The sequence below is a fragment of the Doryrhamphus excisus genome, chromosome 9 (genome assembly GCF_030265055.1).
Source record: "Doryrhamphus excisus isolate RoL2022-K1 chromosome 9, RoL_Dexc_1.0, whole genome shotgun sequence".
NCBI lineage: Eukaryota > Metazoa > Chordata > Actinopteri > Syngnathiformes > Syngnathidae > Doryrhamphus > Doryrhamphus excisus.
Genome location: NC_080474.1, coordinates 15,595,143 through 15,612,935, shown reverse-complemented (window position 1 = coordinate 15,612,935; position 17,793 = coordinate 15,595,143). Strand labels below are relative to the sequence as shown.

Here is a 17,793-nt window from a genome sequence, read left to right as displayed (position 1 = left end):
ATTTAAGTGTTGTGCACCTGCAGCTGTACGAAACAGGAAGCGGCAAGTCAAGCTAAAGAATTGTGGTTAATTAGTAACAAGTGTCTCTCCTCCCAACAAGAGGCCAGTTATGATGTGTGTGTTTGCGTAAAGGGACCACAGAAATAGGAACAGGAAGTCAGCTCGGTGCCTTCACGAAAACCTACAGCAGCAAAGTTCTGCGTGGGTCTCGGTGTGTTTGTGTTTGTCGGTGTGATGGACCCAGCCAAGACGGGACCCCTGGCCCGGAGGCCCGACAACTCGGCCTTCAAGCAGCAGCGTCTTCCTGCCTGGTCGCCCATGCTAACGGCTAGCACGGTGCTGCCTTTTTTCTACTTCATGGCTCTGATATGTTTGCTGCTGGGAGTGTGGCTGCTGCTTACTGTTCAGGGTGTGCAGGAAGTCAGGGTGAGTAACATGTACTTTCTTACAAAAACTGCTTTTTTTTTTTTTTAGAATACAGGGGTGGGAAGGTGTGGATGATCCAGGGTAAAGTGACATAAAAGAGGGAGTGGCATGTCAAGAAAAGGGGTCAAAGTTTAAGTTCTATTATAATAATAATACTCTGTACGTTCCTGTTTCTTTAGGTGGACTACACAGACAATGGCGCATGTGCCGTTTGTCATGAACTGCGTAAGAACGTAAGCAACGCTGCAAAGTCCTGCACTTGCAAATTAGACTTTCACATCGACAAGACCTTCAAGGTAAGAGCGTCTCATAGAACCCTGCTCACGTTTGCGTTATCTCTGAGAAGTAGATTAGATAAAGATTTAGATCATGTTTTCAAAGTGTGGTGTGCGGACTGCTGGTGGGCCCTGAGAAACGTAATAGTGTTCTGTAATACCACTGTCCCCTCAAAACTTGTAAACCTGTAAAAGTCACATTTTAGCATTGTTACCATATTGACCAGAATATAAGACAACCCCTTGTTTTATTTTTTTTTTATTTTTTTTTTATTTTTTGGGGGGGGGGCAAAAATAAACTTTTGTTTTAAGTTGTTTTACGAAACCTGTTGGTTTGCATGCATAAGTCTCTAGACTCGAATATAAGACGACCAACTTTTTTCAAGTGAAAAAAAATATATTCAGCCAAAACAACCATCATCGGACAAATTGGCAATGTAATGGTAATGGTTTAATTTCATTTGAACATGCATCAGATTACAATTGAATGCATCACATAATCAGTTCACAGTTCCACATGTCCGAAAGGAGTAGGAAGAAGCAAAGCTTATTAAATCCTACCCCTCCATCTGGTACTTTTACAATCAGTAACTGTTACATTTGTTCACTTCCTGCTTTCCATAATATAATTTAAGTTTGTAAGCCGTCCAATTACCATATTGACCCGAATATAAGATGACCCCTCTTTTTGTCAGGACAATACAAAATACAGCATTAAAGTAGTCTTTTATTTAAATATGAGTGAAATAATAATTGCTAGGTTGCAAAAAAATATATTTCTTATCTGCTCCAAAAAGTTATAATTCTGCTGCAATGATCACATTACAAAAACTCATGACTCAGCAGGGGACTTGTCATTTTTTCACCCCCCATTACCGTATGTTTTGGTTAAATGTAGACTCATACGCTCTTGTTCCTTCTGCTGCTGTCTTAGGGAGATGTCTTTTTCTACTACGGCCTCCAAAACTTCCACCAGAACCTGCGTCGGTACATGGACTCCCGAGACGACGGGCAGACTGTTGGCAGGAAGACCAACCTGAAGGTGCTTTTGCAATTCTTTACCTTGTTTAAAAAAAAAAAAAAAAAATCTCCACTCTTACTTATAATTCATCTTCCATCCAACGTATCAGAAACCAAGTTCCTATTGCAAACCATTCGCCACAAATGATAAAGGACTGCCTATTGCTCCCTGTGGTGCTGTGGCCAACAGTATCTTTAATGGTAAACACCATTTTACACAATACTGGTTAGATGTAGTCTGATTTGGTTAAGTAACTCCAATCTGTCCGCACAGATACCTTTCTTTTCAAATATCACAGGTCACCCGGTTCCGAATACTTGCTTCCCTTACTACGGAACGGCATCAGCTGGTACACGGACAAAAACATCAAATACCGCAATCCCCAGATGGACAACCTGAGCCTCGCCGAAGTCTTCCAAGGTGTTTTTTTTTAAATACAATTGACTATTGTATGAACTATTTTGATAGCAAAGATATTTTAGGCATAAAACAACATTGCATCATTTTGGACTGACAGGCACAGTCCAGCCCCCCTACTGGCAGAAGCCCGTATACGAACTGGACACAAATGACCCAATCAACAACGGCTTCATCAACGAGGACCTCATTGTCTGGATGAGGGAGGCGGCGTTCCCCAACTTCAAGAAGCTCTACGGCGTCTTACACCGAGCCAACAAGCCCTTCCAAAGCGGCCTTCCCAAAGGAAACTACAGCGTGGAGATAACCTACAGTATCCTTAACCACAAGTGTCACATGATCACCTTTGGGACTCACTCGTTTGCTGACTTGACCTGAAACCCCCTTTGCTTTCAAGACTTCCCTGTGCAGTACTTCCGTGGTAGAAAGCAAGTCGTACTGACTACGGTGAACTGGTTCGGAGGGCCAAATCAGTTCCTGCCTATCGCTTACTTGGTAACCAGCAGCCTGGTCCTACTGACTGCCATTACACTCACTGTGGTCTGGTGGAAATTTGGCAAACATGGGAAGAACATGGAGGAATGATGGGTAAGCGGGTACATACATTCATTCATTCATTCATTTTCTACCGCTTTTTCCTCACGAGGGTCACGGGGGTGCTGGAGCCTATCCCAGCTGTCTTCAGGCGAGAGGCGGGGTACACCCCGGACTGGTCGCCAGCCAATCACAGGGCACATATAGACAAACAACCATTCACACTCACATTTATACCTATGGACAATTTGGAGTCGCCAATTAACCTAGCATGTTTTTGGAAGAATGTGGGAGGAAACCGGAGTACCCGGAGAAAACCCACGCATGCACAGGGAGAACATGCAAACTCCACACAGAGATGGCCGAGGGTGGAATTGAACCCTGGTCTCCTAGCTGTGAGGTCTGCGCGCTAACCACCGTGCCGCCCATGTACATACACATGTTATAAAAAATACAGTATTAAAACTAGTGTATTGTACTGCTAGTTAAATTTTGGAAACATTTATTACATGTTTTTTTTTTTTACGCTGTGATCGTCTACAATCACAATTGGCAGCATTAAGCCCTGATCAGAGCGTCCCTAATTGATAAAGGCCGGGAAAATTGGAAAAGTGTCGATGAAACCTTCAATTTCCAATTTGCTCATGCTGTTTTTTGTTAGGCGGCACGGTGGTCGAGTGGTTAGCACACAGACCTCACAGCTAGGAGACCAGGGTTCAATTCCACCCTCGGCCATCTCTGTGTGGAGTTTGCATGTTCTCCCCGTGCATGCGTGGGTTTTCTCCGGGTACTCCGGTTTCCTCCCACATTCCAAAAACATGCTAGGTTAATTGGCGACTCCAAATTGTCCATAGGTATGAATGTGAGTGTGAATGGTTGTTTGTCTATATTTGCCCTGTGATTGGTTGGCGACCAGTCCAGGGTGTACCCCGCCTCTCGCCCGAAGACAGCTGGGATAGGCTCCCGCACCCCTGCGACCCTCGTGAGGAAAAGCGGTAGAAAATGAATTAATGTTTTTTGTTAAAGGATGTTAAAGGATAGACAAGTAAAATCAAAAGTGACAAAGTCTCTTTAATGACCACCACCAGCGCTCCCGAACAATATATAATATAAACAAGACCAACAATGTTAAGCCACTCCCACAAAATAAAAACACACAAGCAGAAAATACAAGCAAGTGATTTTAGCACAGTACCTTTTAGTTTTGTTTTACTACAACATTCAACTGTTTGCTTTATTTCTCACGTTAAGACTTTAAATGTTCATTGTGGTGATAAAAAAAAGGCAACATTTGGTCTGCAGGCTGGGGGCGGTGGGTTGACGCCGTCTCCTCATCAGCAGGATGTGAATTCAAAAATAAATAGCGGGGGGGTCCTATTAAGAGGTTTTGCAGCGATGTAATGTCAAGAACTGTACACAATTTCAAGTTAAGACGTAAGACGATGCGTACCGTGCATAACTTATTTAGGAGGACGTCAGTGTGTGTGTGTGTGTGTCTGCAATTATCACATTTAAGTTTGTAACAGAAAATCACAGCTTCACAGAATCACGGGGGTAAAAAAAAAAAAAAAGTCAACCAGTAGTCTCCGCGTTTGTTATTTTCTACGCTCCTGCCTCGATATCCACCGCCAAGGCCCAAACATTCATGGTTACAGTGATCCGACTGGAATGGGTGCCTCCACGTGGCAGGGACCACTATCACTTAGTGTTCGTTAGCGCCCCCCTCTTTTTAGCTCCGCCCCCTGAGGCACCTGATAGGTTATGTCCCCGGTGGGCGCACCCTGTCCGGCAGCAGCATTTTTGGGCGTGTCGTATGCCGACCTCCCCGACTGGCAGCTGTCTGTCTGTGCCGACAGCTGGCTGGGCCCGCCGCTTGAGAAACCGCCCCCCGTGGAGGGTTGGACTCCAGATGGGTGGCACCCCATATCCACTACAATGGGCGTGGCGTACTCTGCCCCCGTGGCCGGGAGGGGTTCGGCGTAGGCGTGGTACACGTCCGGTGAGATGGGTGCATCGTAGAGGTCGGGGTCGCTGTATCCCGGGTCGGGACCCTCATCGGGTTTGAAGGTGGACCGTGCACCCAATGTTGTTACGCCGCTCACCAGGGGCTGGGCGTACTCTGCAAAACAGACACAAGCTGTTGATGTCAAATACATACATGATCGAAGTATAAATTATCCATCCATTTTCCGCTGATCTGAGATCAGGTCATGGGGGCGGCAGCCTAAGCACTTCCTCCCCCCCTAAGACTTCCCTCCCCCATTCCTGATTCTCATCCCAAATATTAATTAATGAATCAAAATGTCAAACTGTATCATATGGGCTATTCATTAATTATACTATACTCGGCGGTCGAGTGGTTAGTGCGCAGACACAGCTAGGAGACCTGGGTTCAATTCCACCCTCTGCCATCTCTGTGTGGAGTTTGCATGTTCTCCCCGTGCATGCGTGGGTTTTCTCCGGGTATTCCGGTTTCCTCCCACATTCCAAAAACATGCTAGGTTAATTGGCCACTCCAAATTGTCCATAGGTATGAATGTGAGTGTGAATGGTTGTTTGTCTATATGTGCCCTGTGATTGGCTGGCGACCAGTCCAGGGTGTACCCCTGTGTAATTGAATTATTGAATTATTTATGATGCATATTTATATTGTTTATTAATTTGAGATCCTGAGTGTTATGGAACAAAAAAAATATGGGCAAAATAAAATCATACCTGCGGGTTCAGCATGTAATCGTGAAACGGCGCCTCTCGCCGTCATCCGGCCAACCTCGCTGCTGCAGTAGCGGACCGAATCATCCGCTTCCACCATCTTGGATGGCAGCAGCTGCTTCATACTTTTCCACCAGTCTGTAACAAAAAAAAAATATATATATATATATATAATATTTAATGACAGGAACTACTCCCAGGTGGCTAAAATAAGAATGACGCACCAGTGCGATTCCAGTGAGGAAGATCATATGTTCCTTCGGAGCTTTTCTTCCTATAAAAGGAACAGCAGACAACAGCACTGAGTCAGAGGCTGGTGGATGTTTTGGGTTCAGTCATGATAAGACATCACGTACCGACTCCTGCAGTGCCAAGCACAGACCGCAAGCAGGATGAGTGCCATCACCACCATGACCAAGACAGGCACCAGGACGGCGGCCAGGGCCGCATCTGTCCCACACAAACAAACACTCAAGAGACCACACAGGATGCCCCTCCCACACACACACACACACACAAACAAGAGGAGGTACCTTTGTTGGTGTGAGGAGGCATGGTGGTGTTTCTGATGTCTGGAGGTGGGGTGGTCTTGCCGATCATACGTGGGCGTTTGGTGGTCGCCGGGCGCGCAGGGGTGAGACGGGGATTCGGGAACATCCTGGGCTCCATCGCCCTCCTGGCTGTGGAGAATGCAGCAAATTCTGAGCTGTGGTATCTCGCAAGGGACAATACTATTGGAATTCTATCATTTTGGATTTGTCGTTTCATAAAATGTTTCATTTTAGGAAAAAACTTTCTTATGTATATTTTTTATCTCTGTGTGGAGTTTGCATGTTCTCGCCGTGCATGCGTGGGTTTTCTCCCACATTCCAAAAACATGCTAGGTTAATTGGCGACTCCAAATTGTCCATAGGTATGAATGTGAGTGTGAATGGTTGTTTGTCTATATGTGCCCTGTGATTGGCTGGCGACCAGTCCAGGGTGTACCCCGCCTCTCGCCCGAAGACAGCTGGGATAGGCTCCAGCATACCCCCGCGACCCTCGTGAGGAAAAGCAGTAGAAAATGAATGAATGAATGAATATTTTTTGAGTAATAGGCCACATTTAAACATTATTTATTATTTAAACAGGGATAAAAATGAATGTTTTGATTTTACTTTTTTTGCTCTATTCAACAAAGATACTTCAAAACACATTTTAGAACTGTAATTACAACACAGTGAATAATTTTTTTAAATAAATTAATATTTATTGTTATTGAGTGTGAATGGTTGTTTGTCTATATGTGCCCTGTGATTGGCTGGCAACCAGTCCAGGGTGTACCCCGCCTCTCGCCCGAAGACAGCTGGGATAGGCTCCAGCATACCCCCGCGACCCTCATGAGGAAAAGCGGTAGAAAATGAATGAATGTATATTTTTCTACTAATAGGCCACATTTAAACATTATTTATTATTTAAACAGGAATAAAAATGAATGTTTTGATTTTACTTTTTTTTGCTCTATTCAACAAAGATACTTCAAAACACATTTTAGAACTGTAATTACAACACAGTGAATATTTTTTTTTAATAAATTAATATTTTCATGACCGGGTGGTTGGGAAGTCAACACTTTGTTCTGTGTTGCATTCATCTTCTATGTCGAGCTCATTGGCAAAGGTCACGTTATCGCTGCCCCACTAACAAATGTCGAGATTCAAATACCGAAACGATATTGGAATCGTGTGTCAAACTGCTTACTTGTAGCCACTTGGCATCCGAGCAGCTCCAACTTGACTGCGATCCTCTGGTGCCACTGTGTGGGATTGATCCTCACATAGCGAGCCTCCATGGGGGGGATGAAATTATTCCTCACCTCATGCAGGTAGTTGATGTTGCCTTTGAAGACCTGAAATGAAACAAACAATGCGAAGTTGAGACGTTTACCCAAACTGCCACTAAATCCATATCCATTTATTATTTACACCGAGGTGTTCATTTCCTGCTATAAACATCCCTTCATCAATAACCATTGCTATGGAAACGGCACTAAGTGTGTGATCTTGTATCTTAGCAAAGAGTCTTTTTTTTCCAAATTTGAGCCAAAGGTTCCACTGCTAGTGTTACCATGTCCTGTGTAGAGTTGGCTTCCTTGTAGCACAGCCACTGCTGCCCATCCTGACTGTAAAGGACACGGTACGTCGAAATGTAGTACTGGTACTCCCTCAGCGTGGACCCTGTGGTGATGATGCCTTCGTGGACAAACAGGAAAAAAACATGACATTTTAGTGTATAGATCCTCTATATTAGTTGTGGTCAAATGCAGGACACACCATCCCTCCTTGATGAGAAGCTAATGGTCTGACTCACTGCATCTTGCAAAGAACACTAAAATCATCACACAGCAACTTAATATTCAAAAGGAGTTTACAATGGCGAAAACTACTCTTAAAGTTTTCCCATAATGCATTGTGTTGGAGCAACACATTCATTGGTGCCTGCTGGGGCGCTGCAATGACATCAGCCTCCCTCTGGCGTCCCCTGGTGGATAGACACAGCATTGCAGTGCTAGGCATTTTCAATGCCCCTTGTCCTTTCCTTTGTTAGTAATCTAAGGATGCTAACGGGACGTTTTGTGATCCAAAATACATCAAGAACACAGACTCACACAAACACAACACATCATATTGTATGTACACTGTCCGGAAAATGAAGTAAAATTTTGGTGTAAATTTTCACTGAAAAACACGCTATCAACCCACCAGTGATCCTTTTCTGTCTCTTCAGGTCCACCTGCAGCCATTGCTGTTGGTCACAGCGTGAGGGCGCCCAAGGAAGGCCCGCCTTTTTTAGGCGCACTCCAGACGGCGCCCACATGCTGTGCTGGCCGGCCATGTTGTTCCACTCCCACACAGACGAGGCAGAGATCTGAATGTCTGCCACGCCGCCGGACTCCAACCCCAGGGTTCCATAGCAGCCTGAAAAAAGAAGACAAAAAAAAAAGTATTCATAAAAGGGATGCAAATGATGTGACAAATGCATTCATAGCATTTGATGTTGTTGCTTTACTAAAGGACCGTGAACTCACCATTTGTCCTGAAGGTGAAGAGACTGTTTGACAGGGATCCTCTGAGGGAACACAAGGACAATAAAAGTTGAAATGGCTGACTGACTTTCCTGTTCATTACAATAACACAGTGGGAGAGCAGAGAGTCTTCTTTCTGCCTTACTTACCCAGTGGACATGACATTGTTAGCCAGTGTGCCCTCGTACAGCGGGATGCCTTTGCTGCTCACCACATTGATCCTCCCCCCCACGGCGTTGGACACGACGCCCGCGTGGATGGCGGCCAAACACAGAGGAGACGACTGGACAGGGAGGCGGGGTGACAAGGTAAGGAAACGGGTGAGAAATCTGTGTCCGACAATGTTGACATGTTTTATGTGAGAAACCGCAATGAGGTTTTTAAATGTGGATTAGGAAATGCTAGCAACACACTCCAGGAGACATAGCATCTGTTAAACTGACATTTAAAAAAACAATGTTAGCACAATCTGCAATTAAAAGTTGCCGTACTTTATCATAGTCAGCAACAAATACTATTAATGTACACACAAGAGAGAAATGTTGCTATGTTAAATTGGAGTTACCGAGTTACATTCACACTGCGACCAAAAACACAATCTGGATTAGAATCCAGATTAAATTTGTGGTCAGCTCCCCCGTATGATATGACAGGAACACTCTGCTGTTAAGAACCTACTACAAAAACCCTAGCCAAAGATCCTCAATACAACAAGAACACTGCTATTTTTAAAGTGGAACTACTAGGCTCATTTTCAACACTTTGTATTGAGTTGTGAGTTGACTCCTATAGAGCAGCGACACACTAACCTGCACAGAAAGCTTTCTAGATTTTCCCGGATACCCTGCTTCCGACCCAAACTCTAGCCCCGGCCTTCCCCTGGGTACACCCTCGACGCTGTGATTGGCCACACTCCCAAGCACTCCTGAGGACTTCCAGATACATAGGTGCGCATTTGCTTTTACTGAGTGCAGGCAATCTGCAGCCCATATAAGGACGTCCGATTTGCATTGACGCCAGTAGAACTCTTAGAAAAAAAAGTCTGAAAACCCGAGCATGCGGAGTCATCCAAAACATCTTTGTTCAAATCTCATTATCTAACCGCTTGGCATTGTTTAACATGAGAAAACAACATTGTAACAACATTTATAGGTCACTTATAGGTCACCAATTAACCTAGCATGGATTTGGAATGTGGGAGGAAACCGGAGTACCCGGAGAAAAGCCACGCATGCACGGGGGAGAACATGCAAACCTCCACGCAGAGATGGCAGAGAGTGGAATCGAACCCTTGTCTCCTAGCTGTGGGGTCTGCGCGCTAACCACTCGACCGTGTAGGCAAGCAGAGCTGTTTAAATGTCTATTCTCTGAGACGTTTTGCTTGATGGCAGCCATTTTTCCCCCACCAATCTTCCCATTGACATTTTACAGATTTGTGCACTAAATTTCACCGTGTTTCGGCTTTAAAGTTACACCGAGTGTTTTTGCGCATTGCTCTGTGTGAAAAATTTCAATCCAGTTTATGCAGTAGGGGTGCATTTTTGACAAATCTTTTGTGTGCACCGGTTCAGGAGTAGAATGTAAACACCTCTAAAAAGTGTGTATTAGCCTTCTCGCGGCTGAATTTTTTTGTGTTGTCTCTCATTCACTACGCAGCGGCCGTGTGCGGCATGTGAGTCAGTGCCATCAGTCGCTCCCGACCTTCTCCCTGCAGCAGATGGACGCCCCATGAGTTGGCGTGATGTCACACTGAAGACTGTCTCAGGTAGTGAATCACCGCCGCCGGCTGCATTCCAGTGCAAATGTGTTGCTGTGTTAAACAAAAGCCTTACTCCACTAGAGAGTCTAACAGCTGTTCAAGAGTGAGGCCAAGATTTTTTATTTTTTTTTAAGTTTAATGAGGTTGTGGGGCGCATGCATGTGTGGGTTTTCTCCGGGTACTACGGTTTCCTCCCACATTCCAAAAACATGCTAGGTTAATTAGCGACTCCAAATTATCCATAGGTATGAATGTGAGTGTGAATGGTTGTTTGTCTATATGTGCCCTGTGATTGGCTGGCGACCAGTCCAGGGTGTACCCCGCCTCTCGCCCGAAGACAGCTGGGATAGGCTCCAGCTCCCCCGCAACCCTTGTGAGGAAAAGCGGTAGAAAATGAATGAATGAATGAATGTATATTTTTTGAGTAATAGGCCACATTTAAACATGATTTATTATTTAAACAGGGATAAAAATGAATGTTTTGATTTTACTTTTTTTGCTCTATTCAACAAAGATACTTCAAAACACATTTTAGAACTGTAATTACAACACAGTCAATAATTTTTTTTATAAATATTTATTGTTATTGGCGGCACGGCGGTCTGGTGGTTAGTGCGCAGACCTCACAGCTAGGAGACTAGGGTTCGGTCCCCGCCCTCGGCCATCTCTGTGTGGAGTTTGCATGTTCTCCCCGTGCATGCGTGGGTTTTCTCCGGGTACTCCGGTTTCCTCCCACATTCCAAAAACATGCTAGGTTAATTGGCCACTCCAAATTGTCCATAGGTATGAATGAGAGTGTGAATGGTTGTTTGTCTATATGTGCCCTGTGATTGGCTGGCGACCAGTCCAGGGTGTACCCCGCCTCTCGCCCGAAGACAGCTGGGATAGGCTCCAGCACCCCCCGCGACCCTCGTGAGGAAAAAGCGGTAGAAAATGAATGAATGAATGATTTATTGTTATTGAGTGTGAATGGTTGTTTGTCTATATATGCCCTGTGATTGGCTGGCAACCAGTCCAGGGTGTACTCTGCCTCTCGCCCAAAGACAGCTGGGATAGGCTCCAGCACCCTTGTGTGGAAAAAACAGTAGAAAATGAATGAATGGAGGTTGTGGGAAGACATTAGCGACCCAGCGGAGTGACGAACATGTTAGCACATGTTAGCGATCAACACATGAACAGAGACTACTTTAAAAACATAAAACCTATTAAATTCTCTTCTCAGGGCCACATTTTAGAGAGAGGGGGACTTCTCCCTTCACTATTACATGCAACTACCATCATTTTCAATTGCCTAATATGATCCTAAATTACAACACAAACTATGTTTACATTGGTCAAAGATCCTCAATGTGAGACGAGAGCTCTGCTGTGTTTCAGGCGTGACTGCTAATCTATTGCGCGCTCTGGGTTTTGTTTGCGTGTTTTGCGTTTCCAAGACACAGTAGGAGCTCAGCTCTTACCTGCCTTTCTACTACACATTAGTACTACAAATAGGACCTGGTCGAGGTGCACATGTTACAGTGGAAACAGGGCCTTCACAGCTACAGTTGGTACCCCAATGGAAAAGCTGGATTGGTAATCTTCGTACATTTTCACAATGGAAAGACATATACACAAAAAATGTTCACCACAGTTCTTTTTGAAAAGGGAACTCGACCCATTCTTCCGCCAACGCAGAAACATGAACACACAAGGAGAAGATCCCTCGAGTGTGACGCCTCCATAGTCGGCATAACACACACTATGACATGCACGCACGTCTCAGCATCACTGACTCACTCTCTAAGAACATACAGCGCTAATCCAGTCCTGCAGCTGGACTGGATTAGAAGGTCTTTTCATTTGGGCCAAACTATTATCTCACCTCCGTTTCACCCCACTGACCCCGGCCCCTCCTCTGTTCCTGAGGGGGCCCCCAAAGCCCGGCCCACCCCTAGTCACTCAGCAACACCCCTCCTTTGACTGCGGAGCAGGCTTGAGAACCCCGTGCTGATGACTTCACGGCACCCACGCACACACACAAAAAAGGCAGCATCATGACTCACAAAATGAATTTATGCAACAAGATACCCGTAGGGGGCGTCTTTATTATGGGGTCTAGAAGTTGTTATGATTTGTTGTGATGTGGTATTTCTGTCACCGCCATTCTGACTCTTGGTGAGCAAGCATTTACGTCAGCTTTCTGCTGGAATCGCAACTACTCACTCATAGAGGGGTATATTATGTTGTATCTAAAAGTTGCTATGATCTGCTGTGATGTACTATCACATTTTATATTCCTCAATTCACAACCAGCGTTTTATTGATCTTAATTTTACAGCAAGCTAAATTCTGCTTATTCTTGTAAGACAGTCACCTGCCACTTGTCAAAGAAGGATATTTTGGTGTTATGTGTTAATATCAACACTGACATGTATGGCAGTTAAAATGCTAATTACAGTTTTCCTATTTTTTCCTATGTGAGATTTGTATTGATTTAAGCTGCAGAGGTACTAAAGTTTTGCTCACCTCTCTGTATCCATTTGGTATCGTTCCAGAAATCTCCTCCGTAGACGTCAAGCATCCGGCCGGACAGTATTTGCTTCCAAAAAAAAAAGATCCCAATGAGCATCAAACAAGAACGTCCCTACTAAGCAAATATTACTGACTTACCTGAACTCAGCCTCAGGGAAATCACTACCTTTATGCAGGCAGGTGATGAGATCTACAGAGGACAGGTAAATATGTATGGTCAGAAGAGCAAATCAGACTATTATGAACAATCAAGAGCAAACAGTCTGCTTAAAACAATTGTGCTTGGCTAGCACACACAATAAATGTGCCCTGAAAGTGATCTGCCAGGACATACAGTTGTCCCTCGCCACATTGCGAGTAAAATTACGTTGTGTCAAACATATAGTAATTAATAAATCATGCTCTTTTATGGTTGAATACGAACAAAAAAATTGCATATTGACACATATGTATTTTCTGCTTAAATTCTGCATAAAAATGGCTAAAATAAAAATACAAGGAATTGTGACTACAGGTTTAAATGATTTCACAATGGCAACAATAATAATAACCATCATAACAATATCAACACAAGCTACTGTTGTGTCCATAATCCAGATAAAGCCACCCACATCACTTCCTGTACACACATGAAGACATTTATTGCAACACACACACGTTCAAAATTCTGGCTTATTTTCTCTGATTAGATCTACTATATTGGGTATAGAAATGTAAAGGTGAATACATGGGTGTTAGTTTGGCTTTGTCTTCAGGACTGTCAGAATTTTAATATTTAGAAGACATAATTACAAGAATATTCAATTTGAGGTTACGTATGTTCTTATTTTACTTATTTTATACTTATTTGAGTGAGCCGAGTACCCAGAAAGTAGTTCTGGGTGGTTCCTGGGGTCTCTTAAGTGTTTTCCTTCTCAAAACAATATGCGTTCAAAAGAGTAACTAATTTACATCACAAAACAGAAATGTTATTTCCAACATCTACTGTGACATTATTGTGATGGTGGCGGTTGTGTCATGCCACACGGGTCGTGCTACATGGGTGGAACCATAAATCTGACATAACGGTGAAAATTCTTGAGAAAACTGGTGAAGCAGCCTCTGAGTCAAAGTGACTAATACTACAATCACCACTGGTTGCTGTATTTGAGCATAACGCACTCTAAAAATAAAAAAACATGAAGATGACCGCCATGACTCGACTGTCCGTATATCATCACTTTCTGCTTTTTGGGAGAAATTGCACTTTACCAGGGAATCTACAAAACAAAGTGGGTGTGTAAGCGCCAACTATGCTAACTGTACCAGCCGTTTACCTGTGTGCTCTGTGGTGGAGTAGGACAAGTAGAAGCCACGCCCAGTGCGATGCATCCCGCTCATGAACTGAACGGTGACCTGGTTTCCGGTCGACTCGATGAGGTGGTCCAGCTTCATGTTCAAGCCGCAGTACTTTGCTGTCGAGCGACAATGGAAGCAAGTGGAAGTTTGTGTTTAGCCAAATCACCACAAATGACTTAGCATTAACTATTTGTCTACCGACTATAAAACTTTAAGGATTACACGTATGTGAGCATGTCTTTCAAAGCATTCAAGAAACATTAAGCAGTTGATGTTTGCTAAATACAAGGATGAAGAGTCTTGAACCAGTCATGATGTGCTATACATATCACTATATTGACACTTACTATGGTACCCATTATGTCATTGGATAGTCATATCACCTCGTACTTTGGTATGTGACTAAAATAAAATAAAAACTTAAACTATGTTAGGAAAGCAGGAAGTGAACAAATGTAACAGTTACTGATTGTAAAAGTACCGGATTTTGGGGTAGGATTTAATAAGCTTTGCTTCTTCCTACTCCTTTTGGACATGTGGAACTGTGAACTGATTATGTGATGCATTCAATTGTAATCTGATGCATGTTCAAATGAAATAATACCATTAATATTACCATTCTATCCACAACAACCTATAGGGTGTGCCACTAACGTCATTTACCGATCTCACTCCTGTCAGGTCCGATGCCGTTGTAGAGGCGGAGGTAGTTGACCTGGCAGTCGCGGTCCTCGATGTCCAGCTCGGCGAAGCAAAAGTGGACCCTCCCTCCTGGAGGCACGGTGATCTCCCACTCGCACACCGTGTTGTTGGGGTATGTCGCCGGATAACCCAGAGAGGAGAGAGTCCCACTGCTCGGGCCCAGCACTGTGGGGCCACAGCCATCACCTGCGTAGCACCAAGAGCATGTGAGTTGCAACATTTCATCCAAACTGCGAGACTACATCATGCAAAATGGCTGACATTTCATTATTTGAACATACTGTTACAATTGTACGAGTTACGTGAAGCCATGCCTGTTTAACTAATACAAGGATTTAGGGTGGTGACAGTTTGACCCTCCAACAGATTATTTCTATTTCCACTAAATCTGAGCAAATGGGATTCCTTGGAGGTTCCGCTGTAATGTGCCTTTTTGCAGCTGTGAAACACTACATCAAAGCACAACTTAAGTCAACTTTAAAAGATATTTTTAAAGGGGAGAAGTGTGTTTATCTGAGTTACGCAAGAGCTTCCCGGTGGACGTTATCCAGCTGAGGACAAAAACAAAGCCTCTTCCCCGCTCTGACTCACCAGTGTTACTGAGCTCATGTTACCTCCCTAATAACTGGACATCCATACAATAAATGCACCATGGGACAGGGCTGGTCAAGAGGGGCCTGCAGGATAAATCCAGCCTGTAAATAACATCACACTTTGTCGCAAGTTCAGTTCAAAACTTGGGAGCAACTAATGATTTTTGTAGTTGGTTCTCAAAAACAGCATAAAGCCTGTGTAATTTATCCCCATAATGCCATAATGGTCATACAGTATAGCGATTTAACGCCCTTTATTTAGCTATTATGTTTAAAACTAAACCATCCATAACATCAACTTATACACACAAAATGAGCACAGACCATTCAACATCAGCACAAGCCTGGAGTTTGTTGTCAGAGAGAAGTTATAACATCTTTGAATGGAGTGACAAATATACACACTAGCACTCAATAACGTCATTGAATCTAACCTCCATGCATTCCCACAAAGTGTCCGCATTTGGGAACTAATATGATGTGAAATACAAACGGGAAAAATACAGTATAAGGCCCCATCCACACACAATGTTCTTGGGATTTTTTTTTTTTTGGTGCATTGAAAAAAAAAAGTTGCATCCACGCTGTCAGAGAACATAACTATGTTGCGTTCAGGAGCCGAAACTAAACAAACTTACCAAAACTGTGAGGTTTCTAATTGTATATCATTGTTTCAGTAAAATAATAGCGCTTACGTAGATATTTACAAATTTCATTTTTGCACTATATCTTTAAAAATAGAGGATCTTTGACTACTGTATTTGGCAGTAGGTCCATCAAAACAGTGTAGCACCCCCTATCAAATAAAGATTCTTTGTCTAGTGGTTTTACAATAGGACATCTTTGTCTTGCCTTTTTTGCAGTAAGTCCTTTAAAAATGGCAGAGCACTCATGTCATATAGAGGACCTTTGGCTAGTGTAAACATATTGCTTGTGTTTTAATGTATGACTATAATAGCAATATGGTGAGGTAGAAATATTTAGAGCCTTGCATTGACTGGAAAATAAGAATAAAAGTGAAAAGTAAAAGTCAAAGGATTAGTGTAGCTTCCATGGTCCTCCATGTTGTTTAGTTGTAACGTAAAACAGTATGACAAACTACCCACGTGTTTACAGTCATGCCCCCCACCCAGTGTTTACCCCACTCCCAGTCTTCACCCACCTGAGCTTGCCTTTTTTCTAACTTTTTTTTTAATGTGCCCAAATGCTGCGGTAACTAACAGCAAACCGAGCTTTAAACGTTCACATACATCGTAAATAACTGTAAACGGGCCAACTGGCGTGACTGTGGCGACGGGAAAGGCCACAACATGCCCGACATGTGCTGTTGTCTCACGCTGGTGAACGAGCGGCCATACTCCATTTGAACATCTACGCTTTTAAAAGAAACTTCCTTATTTACAAATAGTAATACGGGACAGAGCGACACTTTAACATTGGAGATACTAATTTGATAATTCTCTTCATATCGGCGGAGGTCCCAGTGACTGCAGTTGTTGTTGAGTAGAGACAAAACCACGTTAAACGTAACCGGCTCATCAGGTTCGGTCGCAGCGAATGCATGGCGACGGTCGGCGGAAATCGGTGAAAAACAAAACGGAATTCCGCCGTGTAAAGCGAGTTGAGTACACTTTGTGAAATTCATACCAGTGTGTGTTCACGTACAGACGTATTTTAAGCACGCACCTTTCTGTGCCCTGCAGCCTTCCGTGGTGAGGGTGATGACGAGGATCGACAGGACGAGAACCCCAGCCCCTGTCGGCCCCCTGCCCACCATTACCGCTCCTTCCATAGCAGTCTGCAGTCCAAATGCATAATGCTCGCTTCCGAACCGGCCGCGCCGCTTCGAGCTGCAACCAAACGGCCAATATGGAGGTCCACCACAGCGGATCCGAGGGTTGCGTGGACCCCTCCTCGATAGTGGATGTTATTTGGCCTCAAGATCCAGTGATTGACTCACTATTAGGGAGGTAAGTTGCTCGTTGAGGGGGCTACTTCCTCCAATCAAGCTCCTCCCCACGCGGGCTGCCGACACCCCCGTAAGTCCAAAGGGGCACTTTACGTCAGTACCGTTAATCTAGGTGCGCCTCTATTAGCTGTATAGTAACAGGAAACGTACTCAACGTAAACAATGCATAAATACTCAACATTATTAATCCGAATTATTTTATTTGTGCTTTTACAGACATGGGGCCCTTTGCTCTAAACTAGGATAAGGGATTTTATCATAATTTCCAAATTTATCCGTGATCCGGTACGAAAGTGGGACAGTGGAAATAAGTAATGACATACGTTACCATGGAGATTTATTCTGTGAAGCCAGCCTGCTCCAGGCTAAGGTCCTGGATTTATTTAATCTAACCCTTTAAACAATACAAAAAGTAGAAACAACATTGTATATTGCACCAAATTCACAAGCATTCTTACAGTAATAAGAT

The 17,793-nt window shown here is 43.8% G+C and overlaps 2 protein-coding genes across 2 annotated transcripts; one reads left to right on the top strand and one right to left on the bottom strand.

Moving 5' to 3' along the window:
• Positions 1 to 75: 75 nt before the first annotated feature.
• tmem30c (transmembrane protein 30C) lies at positions 76 to 8,656 on the top strand. Its single transcript, XM_058082069.1, has 8 exons — positions 76 to 426; positions 606 to 722; positions 1,636 to 1,743; positions 1,832 to 1,922; positions 1,996 to 2,142; positions 2,240 to 2,452; positions 2,537 to 2,727; positions 8,152 to 8,656. The coding sequence occupies exons 1-7, from the start codon at positions 235 to 237 to the stop codon at positions 2,722 to 2,724; spliced, it is 1,056 nt and encodes a 351-aa protein (XP_057938052.1). The 5' UTR covers positions 76 to 234; the 3' UTR covers positions 2,725 to 2,727; positions 8,152 to 8,656.
• Positions 3,720 to 17,400, bottom strand: dcbld2 (discoidin, CUB and LCCL domain containing 2). Its single transcript, XM_058082068.1, has 15 exons — positions 17,042 to 17,400; positions 14,724 to 14,948; positions 14,039 to 14,176; positions 12,861 to 12,912; positions 12,717 to 12,789; positions 8,599 to 8,732; positions 8,453 to 8,493; positions 8,127 to 8,342; positions 7,492 to 7,616; positions 7,126 to 7,273; positions 5,919 to 6,065; positions 5,742 to 5,835; positions 5,610 to 5,659; positions 5,389 to 5,523; positions 3,720 to 4,792 (listed from the first exon to the last, which is right to left on the bottom strand). Exons 1-15 carry the CDS (start codon positions 17,145 to 17,147, stop codon positions 4,386 to 4,388), a joined length of 2,091 nt encoding a protein of 696 aa, XP_057938051.1. The 5' UTR covers positions 17,148 to 17,400; the 3' UTR covers positions 3,720 to 4,385.
• Positions 17,401 to 17,793: the final 393 nt, after the last annotated feature.